At 42.0% G+C, this 23,699-nt stretch overlaps 8 protein-coding genes across 8 annotated transcripts; 3 read left to right on the top strand and 5 right to left on the bottom strand.

The window, feature by feature from the left end:
• Positions 1-356: 356 nt before the first annotated feature.
• Bfra_004131 (putative proteasome component pup2 protein) lies at positions 357-1,255 on the top strand (the record flags this gene model as incomplete). The annotated part of the gene is made up of 3 exons (XM_037334536.1): positions 357-436; positions 501-1,026; positions 1,082-1,255. The coding sequence occupies 3 exons, from the start codon at positions 357-359 to the stop codon at positions 1,253-1,255; spliced, it is 780 nt and encodes a 259-aa protein (XP_037193070.1).
• Positions 1,256-1,563: 308 nt separating this feature from the next.
• On the bottom strand, positions 1,564-1,831 carry Bfra_004132 (uncharacterized protein; the record flags this gene model as incomplete). The annotated part of the gene is given in 2 exon segments (XM_037334537.1): positions 1,564-1,762; positions 1,773-1,831. 2 exon segments carry the CDS (start codon positions 1,829-1,831, stop codon positions 1,564-1,566), a joined length of 258 nt encoding a protein of 85 aa, XP_037193071.1.
• Positions 1,832-2,006: 175 nt separating this feature from the next.
• On the bottom strand, positions 2,007-2,747 carry Bfra_004133 (putative aryl-alcohol dehydrogenase protein; the record flags this gene model as incomplete). The annotated part of the gene is made up of 3 exons (XM_037334538.1): positions 2,007-2,263; positions 2,347-2,573; positions 2,605-2,747. 3 exons carry the CDS (start codon positions 2,745-2,747, stop codon positions 2,007-2,009), a joined length of 627 nt encoding a protein of 208 aa, XP_037193072.1.
• A 51-nt stretch (positions 2,748-2,798) lies between these two features.
• On the bottom strand, positions 2,799-3,866 carry Bfra_004134 (putative glucose-methanol-choline oxidoreductase protein; the record flags this gene model as incomplete). The annotated part of the gene is made up of 2 exons (XM_037334539.1): positions 2,799-3,435; positions 3,727-3,866. 2 exons carry the CDS (start codon positions 3,864-3,866, stop codon positions 2,799-2,801), a joined length of 777 nt encoding a protein of 258 aa, XP_037193073.1.
• An 843-nt stretch (positions 3,867-4,709) lies between these two features.
• Positions 4,710-7,013, bottom strand: Bfra_004135 (putative c6 transcription protein; the record flags this gene model as incomplete). The annotated part of the gene is made up of 4 exons (XM_037334540.1): positions 4,710-5,939; positions 5,985-6,464; positions 6,521-6,548; positions 6,595-7,013. 4 exons carry the CDS (start codon positions 7,011-7,013, stop codon positions 4,710-4,712), a joined length of 2,157 nt encoding a protein of 718 aa, XP_037193074.1.
• A 4,390-nt stretch (positions 7,014-11,403) lies between these two features.
• Bfra_004136 (putative acyl- desaturase protein) lies at positions 11,404-13,212 on the top strand. Its single transcript, XM_037334541.1, has 2 exons — positions 11,404-11,691; positions 11,747-13,212. Exons 1-2 carry the CDS (start codon positions 11,424-11,426, stop codon positions 12,880-12,882), a joined length of 1,404 nt encoding a protein of 467 aa, XP_037193075.1. The 5' UTR covers positions 11,404-11,423; the 3' UTR covers positions 12,883-13,212.
• Positions 13,213-13,834: 622 nt separating this feature from the next.
• On the top strand, positions 13,835-15,479 carry Bfra_004137 (uncharacterized protein; the record flags this gene model as incomplete). The annotated part of the gene is made up of 4 exons (XM_037334542.1): positions 13,835-13,939; positions 14,301-14,404; positions 14,687-14,931; positions 15,346-15,479. The coding sequence occupies 4 exons, from the start codon at positions 13,835-13,837 to the stop codon at positions 15,477-15,479; spliced, it is 588 nt and encodes a 195-aa protein (XP_037193076.1).
• Positions 15,480-17,088: 1,609 nt separating this feature from the next.
• Positions 17,089-18,590, bottom strand: Bfra_004138 (putative mosc domain-containing protein; the record flags this gene model as incomplete). The annotated part of the gene is made up of 3 exons (XM_037334543.1): positions 17,089-17,411; positions 17,466-17,577; positions 17,634-18,590. The coding sequence occupies 3 exons, from the start codon at positions 18,588-18,590 to the stop codon at positions 17,089-17,091; spliced, it is 1,392 nt and encodes a 463-aa protein (XP_037193077.1).
• Between the last annotated feature and the right edge of the window lie 5,109 nt (positions 18,591-23,699).

Raw genomic sequence — 23,699 nt, forward strand, 5'->3', positions numbered from 1 at the left:
CTCCCTTCACGCGTTTGGATACAATAAACTTCCTTGAGAGACGTGTAGATTACGCTAAGCCTATTTTACCCTAGTAATTTTGCTACCAAAACCTCAGGAACGGGCCATTTGATAGCTTCGCATGCCTGTGCTTGCCTAAAGTAGCTCCTAAATCTGATAGCTACCAACCTCTGCAACAAGCTGTTCGTTCATAACGTCAACGTCCTGAAATTATCTCTCCGCGAATACCCTCAAGTTACTTATTTTCATTCAATCAGCGCATTCTATCGAAACCTCATCTCTTCGCCAACAAGCACATACCTTCTCTTACTTTTACCAGCCGCTGTTTCTCAAGATGTTTATTGCAAGATCTGAATATGGTGAGTTACTTGAAGGCTTTCTGCGGCGCCTATGCCTTCGTTGTATCAACTAACAAATTCGCAGATCGGGGTATCAAGTATGTCAAAGTCTCAGTTACAACAAGCATCCCGCATTTCAGTTCAATATTAATATAAGCCCAGCACCTTTTCCCCGGAAGGTCGTTTGTTCCAAGTAGAATACTCTCTAGAGGCCATCAAGTTAGGATCAACAGCAATAGGAGTTGCAACCGGTGGCGGAGTGGTTCTTGGTGTCGAAAAGCGCGTAACCTCTACTTTACTCGAAACATCTTCCGTTGAGAAGATTGTCGAAATCGATCGTCACATTGGATGTGCCATGTCAGGACTTCAAGCAGATGCACGATCAATGGTAGAACACGCCCGAGTCGAATCTCAAAACCATAGTTTCCACTATAACGAGCCTCTAAGAGTCGAGAGCTGTACTCAAGCCATCTGTGATTTGGCATTGAGATTTGGTGAGGGTGCGGATGGAGAAGAGAGTATCATGAGTAGACCATTTGGTGTTGCTCTTCTGATTGCTGGATACGATGAGGATGGACCACAATTATACCACGCTGAGCCAAGTGGAACCTTCTATAGATATGATGCAAAGGCTATTGGTTCAGGTTCAGAGGGAGCTCAAGCCGAATTACAAAACGAGTTTCACAAGGTACAACAAAATACATGATCATCTATAGATGAGTTTTCGCTAACCTAAACTTTAGTCACTCACAATTGAAGAGGCAGAAACTTTGGTGTTGAAGACGTTGAAGCAGGTCATGGAGGAGAAATTAGATTCGAAGAATGTGCAATTGGCTAGTGTTACCAAGGAGAAGGGTTTCCGAATTTACACTGATGAGGAGATGGCAGCTGTTGTTGAACGCTTACCTGCGAATTAAGATTCCGAATAACGAGAAAAATCTGGATTCAATCTAGCATGGACTAGTCAATTTTAGACATCTTAATTGACATGAATGAATGACATTAATGCATATGGAAGTCTTACTTGTGGAAGATTGCTTGACTTTATATTCCGCTTATAGTACCGATGTACCAAAAATTACGAACAAACAAAGCCGCAATATATCTGGAATGTCCTGGGAATTCCGCCTACTAGTGTACGGAATCAATGGACGAAACAATGTCAAATTTCAACTTCGGAACTCTTCAATTCCATATTTAAGTTATCTCTTATTAGGGTCAGATTCTAATGATATTCTTCAACATTACTATCCAAATCTGTGGACCAAAGGATCTCTAGGTTCAGATGCTTAAGATTTCGAAGAGGACTATATTTTTGACAGTATGGTTTTACTTGTATAAAGCTTACGAATTTTTGAGCTCTGAATTGATTTTTACGGTACAGCGATTTGGAAGGTCCCTCACAAGGACGATGAAAGAGCCTTCTGAAATTACCTTCCAGAACACTCGAATCTCCTTCGCTCATAGAACAGTTGTAGAGTACCTTGGTGCATCATTAATCGCTTGCGTTTAAAGATCGGCTATATTCAGAGAATCGCTTCTCAAGTATGCAAAATATACAGAATGATCAAAAAGAATAAGATATTTCCATTTTTCAACTGTGACCTACTCAACACCATCTCTAGACACACTTCAAAGCTCAGACCTTAATCCTATAATCCTCCCGAATCAAATCAACTTTTCACTCACAACCCCTCCTTTTTCGAAAGGTAACATCGCACATGTGCTTGTTGGATGCCATGCACTCAGTGCTGCTTTCTTCACATATTCCTTGACAGCATCGAGATCCGTAATATCAGAAGGCGCACCACGATTCCTCCTTCCGGAAGGTTTGTGAAGTGTGGAAAGAGGAGGGGAGGAACAATCTTGGAAATATAGCGGACGTGGCGAGAGAGAATTTCGAGATCGAGGGGATGAGAAAGGTACTTGGGATCGATTTAAGGAGGAACCCCGGGATTGGAGCTGGTGATATGGGTGTTCCCACGGGAGAGCGGATGCAGTAACATACAAGCGATAGTGAGATAGTTTCCAGGCGAATTAGCACCGTCCTTAGTATCCGAACTTGCGCTTGAGTTTTGCTTGCCGATGATATAGCCAGAGCTGGCCTCGGGGATGAAATTCCTAAGCGCGGCGTAGGAGAAAGATCCTCCGGAGCCTTCGGTTGGGGTTCGGAGAAGAGAATGTACGAATTCTGTATGGGATTTTGAAAAAGATGTCTTGTCCTCATCTCCCGTCCTGTATCTCTTCAATAGCCATTCTAAATCACCTCCGCTCTCCCCAGAAAAATCCACGATTGGTAGGAACCCCCGCAAAATTTCCTCCGGCTGCAAATGGTCCGCTCTTCTCTGTCATATACGCTCCCATTACCTCCCCAATCGCAGCACTATCCTGTCGTGCCAATGCATCCATTGTTTTTACACCCTCATCCACTTCAAACGAAACCCCACAATTGAGATGATCCTAGAGATTCTCGCCCACATCTCCATTATCGACAACCACCGGAACACCCAGATCCGAAAGCAGAGCCGCAGAACCAATTCCAGATAATTCAAGCAATTTGGGAATTGGCAACACACCCGCTGCGAGGATAACTTCTTTTCTCGCACTCACGGTATAGCTTTGCGAGTCATTGGTGTACGAAATACCCGTAGCGACTACATCACCCTTCTCATGTCTCGAATCTGAAAACAGGATTTTAGTCACCAGCGCAGAAGTTACCACGACCAAATTCTCACGCGTCGCCATAGGTGTATAGTAGGCGGATAGCGCATGATTTCGTTTTCTTGTCGCCGCGTCGATATTCATCGCGTTGATGTATCCGCCTACTGCTTCTCCGGAAAAGGGATCGCTGGAAAGGCCCCAGCCCATCTGTTTCCATCTGTCTATCCAGAATTTTGGGAGCCCGTCTTTTTCTTCCGCGAAGGAGGCTTGCAGGGGTCCGGAAAATGTTCTCTGGAGATCGGTGTCGATGTAGGAGAGGGAGAGGTCTTCTATGCTTTCTGGGGGTGGGAGTGTAAGGGTGAAGGATTTTTGACAGTAGAGGAGTAGGGAGTCCCATGACCAGGAGGGATTTCCGAGAGATCCCCAGGTGTTGATGCTGAAGCGGGAGTTGGCGATTGTCGAGGATGGAAAATGATCGTTTTCCTGCTTCTAGAACGAGGACACGGATAGATGCGTCTTGGGTGAGACGAGTTGCTACGACTTTTGGGGGAGGATAGAAGAGAGTTAATAGATGGTTCTTTGGGAAGTGCACGAAGATTGAAGAGATTGAACGGAATTGGGATGAAGGAGAAGAAAGGTGGGAAGGGGGTTTTGGAGGGATGGGGGATTTGAGATGGTGCCTTGATCTTGATTGATTGTAGAACGGAAAATATACATGTATATATACATACCACGTCCAGAAGTTCCACCGCCAACAATCATAAAATCATACATATCCATCTCCGCATTATTTTTCGTCTCCGTGTTATTTGGCAGAGAAGCGAAACGGGAAGCGGGAATACCGCTTGGGATGGGTGTTGCTGACATGGCGAGTGAGTGTGCTGGAATATTTCTTCTTCTTCTTTTGCAAAATTCAAATGTTGTGTATCTTCGTCTTGCAATTGAGAGATAGATATGTGATGTAATACATAATAGGAAAGTAAAGTAAAATAAATTTATATATAAATATTTTTTCTCTCTCTCCCTTTCTACAAATTTCAAAAGATACTTCCCACTTCACACTTGATACTCTACTTAAGTATTTACACCTACCTACTCATCTCTACAAAATACAAAATACAGATACAAAGTAAGCACTCATATAGTGCTTACACTCACACTCCTCCCCAAATGCCAAATCCCACATCCAACAAGTCGGTACAAGTTACAATATTACTATCCATGCCACTCCCCATTCTCCCAACCCCAGAAAAATACCTGGTCTCCTTGTATATACGTATATATATTACATACAATACAATACAATACACAGCAAGTAATGAGCATCATTCGATACAAACCATTCCTTCTGCTACAGAAACCCCTCACACATGGGATGTGAGATCCACGAGCCGCTGACCTGGTCAACATTTGGTTTTCTGATATGGATTATTGATGTATGTATGTATGTATTATTTGGAATCTGATTTTTCATGCTCATGCTCATGCTCATGCTCATATATATTCATATTGTGGTTGAGGTTGAGATTGAGATTGAGATTCGATTGTGTGGAGTACGTCTAGTATACATACATCTAACTCATCTAATGAAGGAGAGGGGAGACCAGCAATCACTCTACCTGCAGCTCTTAAATTTATAAATACAATATAGACAGATCTCCCGGCCTGTTTCCTAAAATTGAAGTCCATTCGTCTCCCCAGTCGGAATATTCATATCCACCGCCCCCAATCCATTACCGACCAATCCAACGTACTGATGTCCGCATCAATCAACCCCATTCCGAGGGTATCTATATATGGTCCCGCTCCAGATGATGCCATTCCCGATGCAGTATATCCCAAATGCTCACCTAGCCCATAAAAAGCCATGGACGGCACCCTCGAAGAATCATCCCCACCCCCATACGCCTCCCCACCCCTCTTCCCCGCCCCTTCCTCTCCCATCCCCGCCAATTCCGCTATTCTCTGCCTCAAACTCCCCACAATCCCCGGTTCCGCAATCTCCTCTCCCATACTCCTAAAAGCTAGCTCCCTCACCTCCCAAGCCTGCAGAATGATTTTCGCAAAAATCATGAAAAAAGGCCCGGGTATCTCATCATAGAGAGTAGAATTAAATCTCGCTTCATAATTCGCCGTCATTGCTTCCCAAGCGCGTTCTGCTTGTTGACTCAGCGGTCTGCGTTTGAAATTCTGTACGATTTGGAAGTATGCGGGGAAGGGGAAATGCATGTTGGACATCCACGTAAAGCCTTTCGCGAGAGGAGATGTCATGAGTTTCGTATCGCATTCGAGCATATTGAGGGCATGGGCGATAGTAGCATCGCGTACCAAACCCACTTTTGAAGAGTGATTTTTGCCAGAAAAGTGCCAATGTTCCACTAAATGCCATTTGGCAAGACTCATTCGTGTAGTCCAGATTGTGGTAAAATGGAGTGGGTTTTTCGGATCACAGAATCTGAGGTATTTTTCCTCAACCATTTTTTCTAGATCAATGAGTTCGCTGCCTTCTGTAGTAGGATTGTGCTGAGGATGCTTGGCAGCAGATTTTAGAGCCGGATTATTAAAATCAAGATGAAATGTGGTATTTCGAATAAAATTTCCCATTTCGCCGCGTAAAACGGCAAAAATTGCCTCGGTTGGTTTCTGCTGACTTTGCGGAGGATCCTTCATCTTTATATGAAAATCCGAATCACTCGCATTAAGGGGGACTTTGCAACTCCAAGTTGGAGTCAAGATGACGTGCTTGGAATCAGAGATTTCGCCGATCCGAGTATCGTAAAGTACAAGTGACCACCAAAGTCTTCGGCGCATCTCAGCCTCTAGAGGATTAAGTTTAGATAAAGCGAATTCGTTATGGCAATCCATACGTTGCGCTATTCGAACAGCAATTGCCAGTAAGGAAGACAGAGATTGAGGGACTGATTTGGTTCTGAAAGACATCTGAAGCGGTTAGAAAATAGATACATTATGGCCCACTACACTTACCAGGTAGAAAAATAAAGCAGTCAACGTGTCTCGATCATCTCTGTTCCGTAGAAACCCGCTATTTAATAGACCCTGCTGACACCCGAACTGATATCTCGTCAAGAGGTCTGGTTTTGATGCGTAAAACATAAGCTGGCAATCTTCGTAGGAGAGACTCGAAATTGCCACGCAATAAATGCCAAACATTAACGCTTCTAGCTGAGGTTTAATATTCCGGAGATTACCAGCAGCTTCTATAATCTGTGCCTGGAGACTGGGAGTGTGCGTAACCTTGAGTAATGGATCAACATTTTCCAGGTAAATTTGCCAAAGTCTGAATATTTGAACTGGCTCGGGATGAAAAGTAGAGATATCGACGTTTGATACACGCGATCCAAACAAAAGATTATCGTTGTCAGATATTTGATCCCATACTTTTTTCACATCGGCTTCACGCACATCGTCATCATCAGAATCACTGATATTATCAGGTTCTCGAAACTAAGCCACAGTCAGCGAATGGAGAGGAAATCATAAGAAATGACTTGACATCATACTTCTTGACTCATAGCGTGCCACAGATTCCTAATACTATTAGTAGGGGCCAAATAGCTTCTTGGAAGTTACATACATAGCTCCGTGTGCTTTTTCAGAATTGGTAGTTGATGGAGATGATATGTTTGTAGTCGCTTTTGGCTGTTCATCATCGGAATCATTGTGACTTTCTGTATGAGGAGATTCTTTGTGGAGTGGCTCAAACTTGATATTATTTTGACGTAGAAGATCTTCGTACTTGCGAAGGCGATCTAGTAGTTCTCGTTCAGGAAATCTGCGTCGTCGCTGACGAGGAAGTTGTGTTGCTGGTATACATTTTACTCGTGACTTGACGCAGGTAGAACAAGGGTATCTGCGATCACACTTTATCTTCCTCTGTTGACAACGCAGACAAGCGAGTACACGTTGTGGTTTTGAAGGTGAGGTGATAGTCGACGTCGCAGGTGACATGTCTGAGGTTCCCTCATCCGGTTGAATAGGTGACACTTTTGACATGACGCTCAGACAGTTCGTGTAGTATCACACAATTATGATATTATCTAGAGAGAAGTCTATGTTCAATTTTGAAGATTCGGTATTGATAGATGAGGCATAGGCAGCAGCCAAGAAGGAAAGAGCCTCAATCAGACAGTGGCAGTGATGATATTACAAGCGCCCATATCTATGTCTTGACATGCTGAATGATTACTTAAAAAGCTAAAGAATGTTGCTATAATTTACATCATCTGGCGTGTGAAATTGAAGCTCGAGGTTGGATGAAGGATAGTCTGCTGACTCATCATGCACGTTTAACCAATCATGCTCTTATAAATCTTTCTAGCGGACTTAACCTAACAAATTCAAAATCAATCTTTATCATATAATTAGCACCAAAGAATGAGGTAAGCTCATCTCGCTTTCAGTCATACTAAAGCAATGGATTATCTTCTTCGAAATCGAATGACGCACCGCTGGGCCACTGCCGTGGAGGACTTTTCGCTTCGCTCTAGTGTTTGGGAATTGATCTAAATTCATATTTTCTCATGTAGCATGTTGGGCTATTAAATATTGGTTCGTTCCATAGGAATCAATACGATTATTGATTCAGAGAAGTAGATACACTTCTAAATATATAGTCATGACCATTGTTTGGTATGTAAATATAATTACTAGATGTTAATACTATATCATGTAGTACCTGCGAGCCTTCATCTCTGTTAGAAAGAAAACAGCCTATACTTACTAAAACATCAAGTTTATTCAATCATCAGCATGAGTTCCTGAGAGATTAGCTTTACCTTGCCCAAAGTATCTACATCGCCATTATACTTTTGTTTAGCACTACAATCCGACCCCATGAACCATGCGCTGCCTCGAGCCCCTTTCATTATACAATTACAGGCCTTCCACTTTCCCCGCCTTGTATTAGCTTTGGACCCATCCCAAATTATAGCTATCCCAGGCCATCACACAACCGTAACATCCTTCGGAAATTTCTGGCCCAATTCCTGACAAAAAATTTGCACAGTAAAAAAGCACAGCGCAGCTCCACGAGAGCTCCGAGTATGTGGTAATCAGATGCAATGCCACCCCGATTCAACTCAAAGAAACCCATCAAGAGCAGTCTTCCAACCAGAAAATTCCTGTGCTAGTTTGTCACTCAATAAGTATCTTTCTAGTAGCTGAACATACGAGCCGACGTACTCAGAGGCTGTGCCAGGGATGATAGGGGAATGTAGTTCTTTTCCAGGCATCGGCTGGCGTGGAAGCGCATACTTATTAATCTGGGGTTCATTTCAAATATAATTCGGAAAGATACTACACCTTCTGAGCCGCAAAAGCCGTCGTCCCCTCGAGTGTTTTTTTTTTCATCAGAAGTATGTCCTGTCATATGAGGAGCTGCCCCGAGCTCTATCGCATTTATTGTAGGGAGAGCCATTTCTGAATTGCCACGGCCGGAATTATTAGGGGGACAGTGGCTCCTCAAACCATTGACATCTTCTGGCTGTCTCAACAATCAACGATTTTCTCGTACTGTGTGTTGGTCATGCAAGAATGGAATTAAAAAGCCTAATGCTGACAATGATAACACCAGGGACATTAGAGAGAAGGTCCTTTTGGCGAACAAATCCCGTCTAGACTTTTCATGAACTTTCATGTTCCAAACGACAAATTTTCAACAATCAACTCGAACATGAAGTGTTAAACTATACGTCAACAACAACTCTATTTTCGAGCGTAGCGAGTTATGGGGGTATGGGGGCTTGCCCCCATAATAGAAGACGCTTCGCTGACCCTCCGGGGGCCACTGCCGTGGTGGCAGACTACTTACTGTACAGAGTTGCTTTAGAACAGGGTTTAAGGGTTTGCCATGTAATTCTCGTAGAGAATTCATTGTATGTCACCCTAAGCTCATAGGACTTAGTTGTTTTGCCACTTATAAGAGTATTTCGTTTTGGGGGTGGGGAAGGGGAGTCATCAAGTGCAATATCTTAGGGGGTCTGGAACCCGGACAATCGTTCGATTGGAATGTGGAGATATAAAATGTAAGTAAATGTAAATTGAGATTAAAAGATGCTTGCCTTCGTGTAGTGTAGGATGCAAATGGAATGATTGAATTGCTCTATTGATGCCATTTATATGACTGACTTAAGAATCTCGTTGAAGATCGAGCTTCTACAATCTTGATCACCATGACTTTACTAAAAGTATGATGAAGGAGTGAAGTACCTGCTATGCTTGAAGGAGAATGATATATTTCCAGATCTCTGGCAACCAGCCATCTAGCTTTCCGGTAACTAAAGAACATTGTAGAATTTCATTCAAAATCAGACATACTGTCGTGAGATTTTCATACGCCATTCTAAAAGTCATCATCATCTGCACAGCACTACACTGCATTGAATGAAGACCCCGCCTCTCCTCCTCTCGTGTTCGCATACTCAATGCCCAACAAAGCATTTGCCCTCATTGATCCTTACGATCTTACCAAACACGCCATTCAAAGTGGGTTGATCATGTGTCCACTGTGGTACCGGACTGAGACAGGATATCCATAAATTCCGTGAACACGCCATTGACCAACCAACTGTTACTCAAAGAAGGGATAGATGGACCAACCAACAACCGCTTCGGTGGCAAAAACTCACGAGATTCCCAGCCTCGGTAATGGATATGAATGTGGAGGTGGATGCATGGATTATTCTCGATGCATGAAATTTGTGGAGAAAAGAAGGATTCGTATATTTTTTCCTCGACAATCTTATCGGTGGTAGTGAATTCCTGTTCCGCCCGCTTCTCAACAAAAAAGTGATTTGATTTTTGGTCCACCACTAGGGAAAGGGTGAAAACCGGATGTGGTCTGGGGGTTGTTCCATGTTGGGGAATCGAGAGTGAAGTGTCAGGTCAATCTTCAATTCTTTGATTTTAATTGGGTAAGAATAATACTTGAATTTCCGACCAATGGAACATGGTGATTTGGCCAAGATTGCTCGTTGATGTTTCATGAATTGGCGATGAAGAGACTGGAATGGATAAGAAAGGGACTAAATAGGAATCGAACGGGAACGGGGTTATGTATCTAATTTTTATGGGCAAATATCCCAATTGAGGATTAAGGATTAAGAATTAAAATTAGGGATTTAGCAATATTGAAGATATTACTTCCAGCTCCAAGTGAAAATGCAATCATGGTACCGGTATATCTATGTAACGATAATGCAGGTCCGAGTCCAACATGTCTAAGGCTGTAAGATGGTAGGTTGTCAAGGGATTGATTAGTGGCATCCCAAAGTTATTTAAAGAGTAAGGGTCCAAAAGAAGGTCTCATATGTGGCTTGTGTGTACTTGTGCTTGTGCTTGCTTGTGCTTGTGCTTGGACTGAATGGAATGGAATTGAATTGAATTGATGCGATATTGATTGCGTGGTTGAGACATTTTAGAATTTAGAATTTCCCTAATGATAAAACTATACAGTATACCTGGATAAAGTTCATCACTTATGATATCAAAAACAGGTATTATACAACTCTCTAGGTAATAACTTCCTGATTGATCCGATGAGCAATGGATATTGTTGGAATGGATGATAGAAATCACTAGGAGATTCCTGTGAATGTATCTAAGCTCGCTTAATGAACCAATCGACCCATCGCAGTTCTGAAATCTGTTGGGACGTTGAGGATTTTGGGATATCACTCACAGCCTGCTAACCTGTCTACGATCGATGACCACATGTAAGTAAGAAAGATATAGGAAATCACCGAGGGCAGAAGAAGAAAGAGGAAATGTTCCCAACTTCAGTTCACTTCAATTTTCACGGTAAATCCGAGCATAAATCATTCCCAAAATACAACTGCGAACGAAGGATTGTCTTGAAGTTCTGATTACAGATCCACCATTTGACCATATGAACGTCGATGCTTTGTTAGCAAGGGGAAGATAAACCGAAGATTGCAATACCCTAGATACCATCTGCAACCCTTCGCCCTTTCACCCTGGTCTAATCTTTCTTTTGCCTTCAAAGTGGCGAAATTTCAACTTTTTACATAGATTGACAAGCTTAATAATTAAAAGATCAATTAAGAGAATTAAGAGAATTAAAAAAATTCAAGAAAATAGCTCCACGCTTGCTTTTACTAGTAATTTCTAGGTTTTCCCATCAAAAAAAATTAAAATCGACCATAGAAAAGTCTCCATTTTTACCTTACGTTTGATCACCCAACCGAGTTACCGATTCATCCAGTCCCTTGAACTTCTTTACCCATTCAATTCTCCATCCCTACATATCCTTGTTCGGAAAGTACAATTTAGTACATTTCCAAACACCATCAAATCTACTTATAAGTTCAACCACTCCTCCGTCAATACTTTTCTTTTTTCCTTCCCTCACGCTCTCTTCCCCCATACCATCGACATTCTTTCAATATGGCTTCGAACGCGTCACAACCTTCGAGCATGGCGAAGACTTCTGAGCCAAATCGCAACAAGAAGTATGACCCAAAGAAGCCTCATATCACCGAGGAGCCAATCACCAAGGCAAATTGGTATAAACACGTTAACTGGCTTAACATCACTCTCATTGTTGGAGTTCCCATCTATGGTCTCATCATGGCCTACTGGACTCCTTTGCAGTGGAAGACGGCTGTCTGGGCTGTTCTTTACTACTTCATGACTGGTTTGGGCATTACAGCTGGTAGGTTCTAATTGATTTCTTTCCGTAATGGATTACATCTAACATATTTTCTCAGGTTACCACAGACTTTGGGCACATTCCTCATACTCTGCCACACTCCCATTAAAGATTTTCCTCGCAGCCGTTGGAGGTGGAGCCGTCGAAGGTTCCATCAGATGGTGGTCAAGAGATCACAGAGCTCATCACAGATACACCGATACCGATAAGGATCCATACTCCGTACGAAAAGGTCTCCTATACTCTCACTTCGGATGGATGATCATGAAACAAAACCCAAAGCGTATTGGCCGTACCGATATCTCCGATTTGAACGATGACCCAGTCGTCGTTTGGCAACATCGCAACTACATCAAGACCGTTATCTTCATGGGTATGGTCTTCCCATGTCTCGTCACTGGTCTTGGTTGGGGTGATTGGTTCGGTGGTTTCATCTATGCTGGTATCCTCAGAATCTTCTTCGTTCAACAAGCTACTTTCTGTGTCAACTCTTTGGCTCATTGGCTCGGTGACCAACCTTTCGATGACCGCAACTCTCCTCGTGATCACGTCATCACTGCTCTCGTTACTCTCGGAGAAGGTTACCACAACTTCCATCACGAATTCCCATCTGATTACCGTAACGCTATCGAATGGCATCAATATGACCCAACCAAATGGTCCATCTGGATGTGGAAGCAACTCGGCCTCGCCTACGATCTTAAGCAATTCAAGTCCAACGAAATTGAGAAGGGCCGTCTTCAACAACTCCAAAAGAAACTCGACCAAAAGAGACAAACTCTTGACTGGGGTATTCCTCTTGAACAATTACCAATCATCGATTGGGACACCTATCAAACCGAAGCCAAGAATGGACGTGCTCTCGTTGCTGTCGCTGGTGTCATTCACGACGTCACCGACTTCGTAAAGGAACATCCAGGTGGAAAGGCACTTATCACATCCGGTATCGGCAAAGATGCAACTGCTATTTTCAATGGTGGTGTCTACAACCATTCCAACGCTGCCCACAATCTTCTTTCAACCATGCGTGTAGGTGTCCTACGTGGTGGATGTGAAGTTGAGATCTGGAAGCGTGCTCAACGTGAGAACAAGGATATTTCTTTTGTCAGTGATACCGCTGGTCAAAAGATTATCCGAGCTGGTAGTCAGGTAACCCGTATTGCGGAACCTGTTCCATCAGCCGATGCTGCATAAGCATTTTCATTAATGAGTGGATGATCCGAATGCCTTCAATTGAATGGTAAAATTAAAAATTGCATCTTTGTTTTTTACAAGCGTGGGTTAGTGTGTCGTTTTAGACTGGGGCGTTGGTAATACTGGTCAACATGGTGATTTTAATATTAAAGTCAAGGAACGGATGGTGGGATGGGTTACTTTTTTTTCTAAACTGAGCAAGACGATAAATGGTTCAGATTATGTATCTTAGACAAGCGTGAAAGGAAGAAAGACTTTACATTTTGGAAGGGGATGATGAGATGGCTCATAAATATTTGAGTCAATAGAATTAAACCTGTTACTTTCACATCACTTGTTTTCAATGCTGTTCTATGTGATATGACGACGTTTGACTTTGCTATAAATTGTGTAACTTTCATATCAATCTATGCAGAAGATCTGACACCATTATGAAGACCCTCGACCATTAAGATTGCTTTGATACATACAATTTATTGAATCTCGAAATGGCCATGTGCATATTCATGCCTACCTAGTATTTATCTTCATGTTCTCCTATCCGATCAATTCGATCCTATATATAGATAGAACATTAGCATTCATATCCACATCCACCTATCACATCCCAACGGGCACTAAACCCCGGATTCGGATTCGGATTCCGATGTTTGGTTTTTCGCGTATGTGTGTGCGTGTATGTATGGATGTATGGATGTGCATGTGTGCCGAGGTTCAATGGAAATGGAAATGGTGGGCGGACGGGCGGACCCCTGATTTCCAGTTCTGTGCTGCTCGTGCTCATCCTTGGGGTTAGATGTTCATTAGTTTGATTTATTGGTTTATTTGATTGATTGCTTGATTGATTGCTTGATTGATTGATTGATTAATCGATTGCTCGTTAGAAAGAAATAAGGACAAAAGGAAATTAGAAAGAAAGAAAGAAACAAGCAAGGACAAGAGATAAGAAAGTATGGCACCAGAAACGCAAATGAAATTCGATGCGAAAAATGATGTGGGATTGAAACGATTGGGGTTCTTGATGAAGGGGTGGAAGGATAGTAGGGAGGGGTATATTGTTAGTTTGATAATTTTTGTTTTGTTCTGGGAATTGGGGATTGGGAAATTGGGGGTTGGGAGGAGAGAGGGGTGGTTGATGGAGGGAGAGGAGAGGGATGTGGTTTGGGGTTCTTGGAGCTGGTTTCTGTTGTGGTGCTTGCTTGCTTCCTTCTAGGGAGGGAGAGGGAGGGGCAGATTGAGATTTCGTAGTTGATCTCTCCGAGTTGCGAGTTCGCTGCATACTCTTTCCTTCCTTTGCTCATCTCCTCATCTCATCCTATATCATCTCTATACCACAGTCCGGCTCAATCCCCTCCATTCGCCCCAACATATACAGCTGAAACCCAAAGAAAAACTGACTAACACATCTCCTTCTCTAGGGATGGGGTCACGATCTCCTACCTTCGCTCTCGCTTTCTACAGATGCGGAACATCATTCGGAAAATGTGACGACGTTTGTTTTTAAACCGACGGTGCATCATTGGTTAGTTTTGTTTTTATTTTTATCTTGAAGGGAGGAAGGGAGGGAGGGACGGGGGTAGAGATGATTCTTTGGGAGGTGTTGGTTTTTTGCTATTTTTTGAGAGGTTGAGTTTGTTTCTTGTGACATCTCATTGAGAAATTCTGCTTCGAAGGGTTACAATGTACCCGTAATATCAAGCCTTAAATCTACACCCCAGATCTCAGATTCCTCATCTCCCGCTGCCCCTCCCCCTCCCCCACTCCTCCATCCCAATTCCACACCCCGGCTAACTGACACCCACAGCAACGCAAACTCCACCGTCCACGGCGGCTGCATCGCAACCGTCTTCGATGCCTGCACATCCGTTGCACTCATGGGTCGCTACAGCGCTCAGAAATGGGGCGGTGGTGGAGTGAGTAGAGGATTAGGATGTACTTATTTAAAGGGAATTACCATCCATGAGGAATCTGAAGGAGAGGGAAAGAATGATGTATTGGTTGAGTGTGAAGTTGTGGGGGGATTGGGGAAGAGAAACGTGGTTTTGAGAGGTTAGTGTTTTTCTTTTTTGGAGTTTCCTTTGGAGGGAAGAGGTTGGGGATGGAAGCGCTTTCGGTTTCGGTTTCTTTAGACCTTTTCCTTTCTTTTCCTTCCGCTCCCCCCTCTCGATTTATCCCCTCTATCTCTAATATCACATCACATCCATCACCCATTCATCCTGATCTACTTCATTTCACAACCCCATGCATCTACCCCAGCCTAGAAATCCAATCCAAACAAATCCAGCACACTCCCCTCCACCATCCACCAACCAATTAAAGAAGTCTTCAAAACCGCTTACCCCCTTCTTCCTCTCTTCCCCATCCCAAAATACCCATCATACTTTCCAAAATCAAACACAATACCTCAGAACCCAATTCAAATTCAAATTCCAAATAAAAACCCCTCAAAACTAACACCCCCAGGAACCATGAAACGCAGAACCGGAGAAGTACTAGCCATTTGCGAACATAGTAAAGTGAATATTGTGGGTGTGGAATTCCCCGGTTCTAGTTCGAAGGAGAAGAAAGAGGGAAAGGGAAAAGAGTCGAAGTTGTAGATTTGAGGGTGAGGATTGTAAGCTGTGGGTTGTGGGTAATAGGTTGCGGGAGAAAGGTAGATGGGGGATGGGGAGGGGAGTAAGGGAGGGGAGAGAAAGGAGAGGAAGGAGAGGAAGGAGAGGAAGGAGAGGAGAGGAGAGGAGAGGGAAAGAAGAGAGGGTGGAGGAAGAAGGTATATAGGTGGATGAATCAACAAATCAATAGACAGACAGATATAAACGAGAACTCCAAACCCCAATCTCTAAATCCTCCTCACTATTTTTTCCTATTCATGATTTATACTCATCACATTACATTACATTAGCATATCCCCTAATACCCTCAGACCTCAAATCAAACCGCCTACTGCGCCATCCAGATCAAGTATATACATACATACATACACACCTCTTTTCTCAATCTAAATCAAATCAGATCAATTCATTTCAATTCACACATACATCCCTCTAAGCCTCCAAGCCTCCAAACCTCCCCCTCAAAACTCACCCCCTCATCATTCAGAATCCAGATATAGAATTATTTCATAATCTCAATTCTTAGAATATACATCTCCATCTCCATCTCCATCTCCATCTACCCCCTTTTATGTCCCTATCCTATCCGCATACTAGATATCCAATATCCAATATCCAATATCCAATATCCGATATCCGACATAAACTCTCCTTCTCGCTCTCGAATCTTCGATTGTAGATACCTAATATACATGTATAAATATACATATACATACTCTTGCTCTCTTCCTTTCTCCATCTCTATTTATAATTTTCTATATCACATGTATATAATATATGTATATGAAAATCTTTCATCAATTCATCAATCCATACCTCCATACCTTTATACCTTTATTCATTGATTTCAATCAATCATATCATATCATATCATACATCTCATATTGAAATATACCTACCTACACACACACTCTCTCTCCCTCTCTCTCTCTCATATACACACACACTCTTATATATACACATGCATACATAGAATAAACACGCACATACACATATAAAGTAAACACTTTCTTCTATTTTCTCCCTTAATCTTTTGTCTTCAATTCCCTCTCCATTCCCTCTCCATTCCCTCACTCCTCGCCCCCATCTCAGCATCTATTTTATCCCATCCATCCACCTTAAAGCACCCCTCTCAACTTCAAATCTCAAATTCAACATACAACAAGAAGAAAAAGCAATTACAAAAATGAATAATCAAATCACCTTCAATAAAACCTCTCTCATATCCATCTATCTTTATCTTCCTTCAAAAGTACAGAAAGAAAGAAAGAAAAAAAATTATCAAAATCTCTAATCCGCTTACAAGATATACATATCTATATATAAAAACACACAAGCAAGCAGCATATCTTCAAAAATCAACACACCAACACACCAACAAAACACAAACACACATACAAATAGAGCGAGTGAGAAAAAAAGTGAAGAGGAAAAAAAAAGTATTTGTATGTAAAGTTAGTCAGTCAGCCATCCATCCAGCCGACCAATCAATAAATCCCAAACTCCTTGCTACCATTCCATATTTTATATGTCCATTACTCCTGTACTCTCTTGATACACAGCCAACACAATACAAAGAATGCTCGCCTAGCAATCAATTATTCAATTCCGGGAATAATTTTTGATAATGATGTTCACCAACTTCCAAGACCGTAATTTCATCCCCAACCCTCAGTGCTCCATCTTTAGTGGTAGGTACTAATTGCATACCCAAACATCCTAAATTCTTTCCGGCTCCTTCATCAATAGCTCTGAAGGTTCGTAAAGTTTTATCGGGTTCGGATGGATGTCTAATTCCAGTTTCTTGATTTACGTTTGGCATTTTGCATCTTACTGTGCGACAAGAAACATCGTATTCGTAAAACCCAATCTTAATTCGTCGCCAATCATCTTCGTGGTAAGCTGGAGGTCCGGTAACTGAAACATGTTAGCAAGGAAACGAGTAAATTTTGAAATTTAAGAATGACATACTGATCAAATTGGCACGGAATTGTCCTGCAGATAATCTTGGCGCCCCCTTAACCTTTGGCATTTTACTTTCAACATCACGAATACTAGCAAGATTGATAAGGTGGATAGGATACTAGAATAAATTAGTAAAGAAATCAAACAGTAGATCTTTAGAGTCTTGAAACTTACAGCATCTTGAAATCCAGTAACTGGTTGATATCCAAGTTCTTCCTTTGAAGGCGCATTTCTGAAAACTTCTCTCGGCTTTGCGCTATCGACTCTGAACAAACCCAACTTATTGCTGATACCAAGGTAATATCTGAGTTCTTCTGGAATCTCAATTTCCACATTCAAAGCATCAACCGTTTCTTTCCAAATAGTCATCTTTTCAACAGTGTAACCTGCTTTTTCAATTTGTACTGGCGAAGGATCGAATGGCACACGGAATTGTTTTTCAGGTACGGTTCCCATAACTTTGGCACCCCAACTTGCAACTGTTCCTCTCCATCCAGGTTCTTGATATGGGAAACTCATGATTATAACTCCTCCACTCTCAACATCATCGATATGAGGAGCATATGTATCCACGCTTTGATCTGGCACCCACATTTCGGTCCTAACTTTCGCCAACAAAGGGAACTGTCGTTGAGTGATGAACTCCCATTGATGTGCTGCTTTCTTCGAATTCGGATCGTTCTCTGCGACGGGAAATGGACTTTTCAATTGTGCAAAGGTAAATTGACGATCGTATTCCATTCCACTTGCAACAATGGTTCCTCTGCCCAATTCAACTCCTTTACAGCTCTTGACTGGATAAATCCACATACTCTTCAATCTCCACCATTCTGCAGATGTTTCTTCAGTACTGGGGGGACGACCCTCGGAGAATTTGGGATCGAATTCATTGGTTAGATTGCTATCGATTTTCAATCCAAGTTTTCTACAACCTTTTGGTTGTTCGGCACGTTGTCGCGATTGTTCGAGTTCGTAGAAGAATAAGAGGACAATAGGGGGTACACAGATTGCCAAAATGGTGAGGACATATGTGGTCGTCGAGATGACTGGGATTTGTTCGATCAATTGGTCCTTGTAAATTTCGAGTTGCTGCAAGGCAAGGTCGAGATATGGTTGAATGAGTGAAGACATAGTGAGCGAGTGAGTTGATTTGACAAATAAAAGCACTGTTATGTGCAATGTAAATTCTAGTGAAAGGTGTTAGCTCTCCGAGATTTAATTGCCTCTACGACACGGAAGTGATTTTGTATTACCAGAAAGTGTACATGGAAGATGCGAATTAAAGAGCGTAAGAAGAGAAGGAATGAAATGTCAAGAATAGGCTTGCAGGAATAGAGGCAGCAGCAGAAAATAGCAGCAACTCGTCAATGCAAAAAAGGCCAATTCTTGGGAAGAAGTTGAATGAATTGAATGTGAATTTCAAAAACGATGAGAGGTGTTGAGAAGGTGGACGATAGAAGGTAAAAAGTAGAAGGTAGGAAGCAGAAGGTGGAAAGTATTGTTCGTTTGAGACTTTTGAAGTAGCTCTTGTCACTCGTACCAGTTCTTTTTTTGTTAAAGTACTAGCGTCAAATGTAGGATAGGAGCACACAAGAATTTTAAGGGAACAATTCCAATTTAAGAGATTAAGCTCCAAGTTTCCCAATACTAATAAGGGTATTTGTATCTACCTAGCCTTGATAATAAAAAGAATTTTAAATAATAGAGAGCGTATCCGCGTATGTATGATTGAATCTCAGGCTAAACCCAATACGATCAAGTTCCCGCGGATAGTATTGGATCCCCTAGTCAGACACACGTTTGATATTCGTAGTTTAGTGGGGAGGAATCTTTCTTGATGCGCGGTTGTTTCTGTTGTTTCTAAAGTTTCTAAAGTTTCTAGAGTTGTGAATGCTTGAGTAGAACAAGAGTACAATACGCAGGGGGATGTGAAGATAGATCATCTCAATTTGGTACGGAATACACATTCTTCTTCGTGTAAGGATGATGAGAACGATATACGAGAGTTACTTGTTAGCGATCACATAGAGAAGACTTTATATCATAACGAATTACTGTAGACAATCCGGAAAGAGAGTACAATAAGACCCGTTTGTACAGACAAATACCTAATAACAATAAACTGCCTAGGGTTTGAGTAATGAGTTGGAACTTAGCATGAATCCATGATCTTCAGTGGGGGTTTCTTTTGATGGGCGAACTATAAACAAAAAGGGTTCAAAGGGTATCATGGAAAAGAGGGGGGCAAAGATAAAAGGAGGATGAATCCACGCTTCTTGGTATACTTTGTAGATATAGATATAGATATAGATGTAGATGTAGATGTAGATGTAGATACATAGCACGGTACAGCCGAATAAGGATACAATTGTGATTCAAGCGAATGGAAGAAAGGAGTTTTAATATCCAATTTCCAGTTTTAATTCATATTCTCAGTCTATTCACACTCTCTCTACCTCTCTATATTCTACACCATAAATGGATTTTATTTTAAATTCCCAGGATCCTCGAATTAAAAATAAATCCAGCAGAGAAAGGGAAAAAGTTTAAATCATCAAAGCCAAGAGAAGAAGAAAGGGTCTGCTCACTCTAATCATCCACCTACCTAGGGAGCATGATAACCTTGGAACTGAAGGCGCGTCCTGCTTTCCCCTTTTGGATGATCTTATTTTCTCCATGGGCTGTGCAAACGGGTAAAGTTCAAAGTTGGCTTTGTTGGGTTGGGTCACAGGTCACGGGTCACGGATGGTGCTTTGAATGAAGAGGAAGTGCCGTGAGGTCAATCAGTCAATCAGTCAGTCAGTCAGTCAGTCAGTCAGCGAGTCAATCAGTTCGATTCACTTGATGATTGGTATATATCATTCACGTCATTCACATACATCAAAGTAAGCTCCAATTTGTTATCTCTTGATCTAATCTCTTAGTCACCTCGTAGTCTATTTACTAGATTAATCGAAATCGACGTTATCACAACATCCTTCTCATGTTTCCAAAATCTCTCCTATCTCAACCAACACTCTCGGTCCCTCACCCTACACATACGCATCTCCACCTCTCTCCTACGGTACTACCGTACTACTGTACCATCCAAGCCATTTTGCCCCATAATCCGTAAGGTACGATGTACAACCCATCCAAGCCCCTCCCTCTTCAACGCCATCCATTCATTCGATTTCATTCCATTTTCCCAAAAAATCAGGGTCTTGGTCTCGGCCACAAGATTCTTTTCCAGATCTCCGTTACAGGAATTAAATTTCATCTGGTCTTACACACTAACGTTCTTCTAGATAATCTTCTAGATGAAATGTAACCCCCGGGCCCCTGATTATATTTTCAGCAATGTAGGGGTATGTGGGATTTATTTAATTAATTTCCTTTGAGAGAGTTTTTTGATCTTTGGATTCTGGAAGTTTATTCTGGAAGTCATTCTGGAGTTTGGTATTAGCAAGTATGTTCGGTATGTAGGATTAGCATGGTGTGAGTACATATGCTTATTAGTGTATACAGGATCAATATGGTGTGAGTAGACATGTTCGATATATATAGAATCATTACGGTGTGAGTATACACATCATCAGCTGATGCAAAGCGGCCAACAAGAAAAGATAATCTTCAATCTTCATACTAATTTCTCGAACCAAGAAACTTCACATGATGCAATAACAATATGTAGGGGTGGGATAAAATAGGGGTCTCTCATACAATCAATCATACACACAAACCACTCAATTAACATTTTAATAATGGACACTCAATCGGTCCTCATTGCTCAAGCATTGATATAAAAGTATCATCATCCATAACGTTTAAAATGGGGATCAATTATATCCAGTTCCCTACCCAGCAAATACCCCAGGACCCCTATTCCAAGTTTCTATCCATGTTCCATTCATTCATTCCATTGAATTCAATCCAATCCAATCCAATCCATTCCATTCCATTCACACCAATATAATCCAAGAAAATTCCAAGATTCCAAAACTTCCACACTAATAAGAATTATAATAATAATCCAACCTTCTCTCTCTCTTCACTCCTCTCCATCAAAACCCTCACAAAACCCCCGATAACCCTCCCTATCCACAAAACCCTCCGAATCGAAAACCTCCCTTATCCACTCAAACCACTCACCACCTATCAAAGTATCACTGATAGTCCTACAAATAGGAGATACCCTGAAGACATGAAAACTTGATCCCCAAGCCCCCTCAAGTAACTTCATTACTTACAACACACAGGTAATAATAATAAAAACACATAACCCTAACCCGACACTAACCCCAACCCTAAGCCCAAACTACACTCAAGTTCCAAGCCACAGATAAGTTCAAACTCTCAAAATGCAGGCGAGGATTAGTACATAATGCACAATAATGCATGTGTAGTTAGCATATATGCATACTCCATAGAAATGAAAATGCACGTCGTGAGAAATTATGGTGGCTGCTTGCTTGCTTGCTTGCTTGGTATACTATACTTCGTATATAGCTTAGTAATATACACACACACATACTACTCCGTATACAGAGATACGATACACATCACCGTATTCATCGTATCTATCTATCCCATCATGTCGTATCGTATCTATCACAACGCATTATCTCTCCCTAGCATCCGATTTCTCTCTCGGGAATCCGGTGTCCTAGCTCCTACAGAGTACGTAGATTTACACTTCCAGCCTCAAGCTTAAACACCACGCGTATTCTATCTATCTTCCGAACAAACCAACCAATCCTTCCATTTTTCGAGTCAAATTTCACAAGATATATTTATCTACAGAGTATATCTTAGCTTTTGATCTAGACATCTACACATCTACTAGATAGGGATTCAAGAATCAAGTAGACGGAGCGGAGGCGGCTTCGATCTGATAATCAAATTGTCCGCTTCTTTTTTCCGTTTTTTATACTCCATTCCGTATTTATATCTCATGTTCCGTTTTCCGTAGTTTCTTCATTCATTCATGCCTACTGAAATGCTTCGAAACTAGTACGAGTAGATGTCAGTAAAGTAGAATGTAGTAAAATAGGCATAATCCACAATCCAACCCAACCCATCCCTCGTAAAACCAACTACCCTCCTACCCTCCTCCTACCCTCTTCAAACTCCCCTCCCAACTCCCCTCCCAACCCTCAAATGCCCCTCCCCTCCCCAACCCTAAAGTCCCCATCCCAAACCTCGTTCCCAAACCTCGGACTCGGACTCGGTTCTCAGAACTCAGAACCCAAATCCCCAAACTCGGACTCGGCCTCTACTCCGAAATGCGTAAGGTCGTCTACCTAGATATCCCATCCAATTTCCGAACTCCCCATTCATCAACTTTTAGTCTCGTCACATCATATCACATCACGTATTCTGTACATAGGTGCATACATACATACATACATGCGCATCACGCCTTCACAAGCTCGAGACAAGCTTGCCATTTCACATTTTCGCCACCACTCTAGCTACCTAGCGAGCCCAGATACCTCTATTCTTTACTAGGTCCTTCACTACTTACTTCATTATTTCACCACCTACCTACGTACCATACCATACCAGATTATATTGTACACGACACTAAACTCGGTTCTACATACCGAACCTGTCTATCTGTCTATCTATCTATTCATCTAGTCCAATCTAATCCAATCCATGATTCTGATCGCATCTAGATTTTCATCACATCCATATTCCAGCTTCCAGATTCCAGAACCCATATTCCAAGTTCCAGATTCGGCTCTACACACCGAACCGCTCCCAGCCGAATCTATCAATCAATCCCATCAATCCAATCCAATCCTGCGATTTCTATATATATTGCATCTAGATTCTATACCCCTCCCCTCCCCCTTCCCCACGACCAACAACTCCCAATTCCCAAGTTACGTATGCAATACAACACCCCAATCCAAATCCCAATCCCAATCCAAACACACAACCGAGCAACCGAGCAACCGAACTCCAATACTTCCCATCACCAAACACCAAATACCACGTTAAAAATTAACATGTGAAATTCCCAAGCTCTCCTCATTCTAGCCCTTCCCCATACAATGAATGCAATGAATCCAATGCACGCAAAAACCAAAGGGAACACCATCCCATCTCATCCCATCCCGCATGTCGGTCATCCCATCCTATCCCATAACAGACAATACATATATATATATACATACACTATCGACAAAAAAGGCATCGATAACATACCTACACACACTCCCAATCCATCCCACCTCATCCCACATCTCAGCT

This window comes from Botrytis fragariae, assembly GCF_013461495.1.
Source record: "Botrytis fragariae strain BVB16 chromosome Unknown tig00000050, whole genome shotgun sequence".
Lineage (NCBI taxonomy): Eukaryota > Fungi > Ascomycota > Leotiomycetes > Helotiales > Sclerotiniaceae > Botrytis > Botrytis fragariae.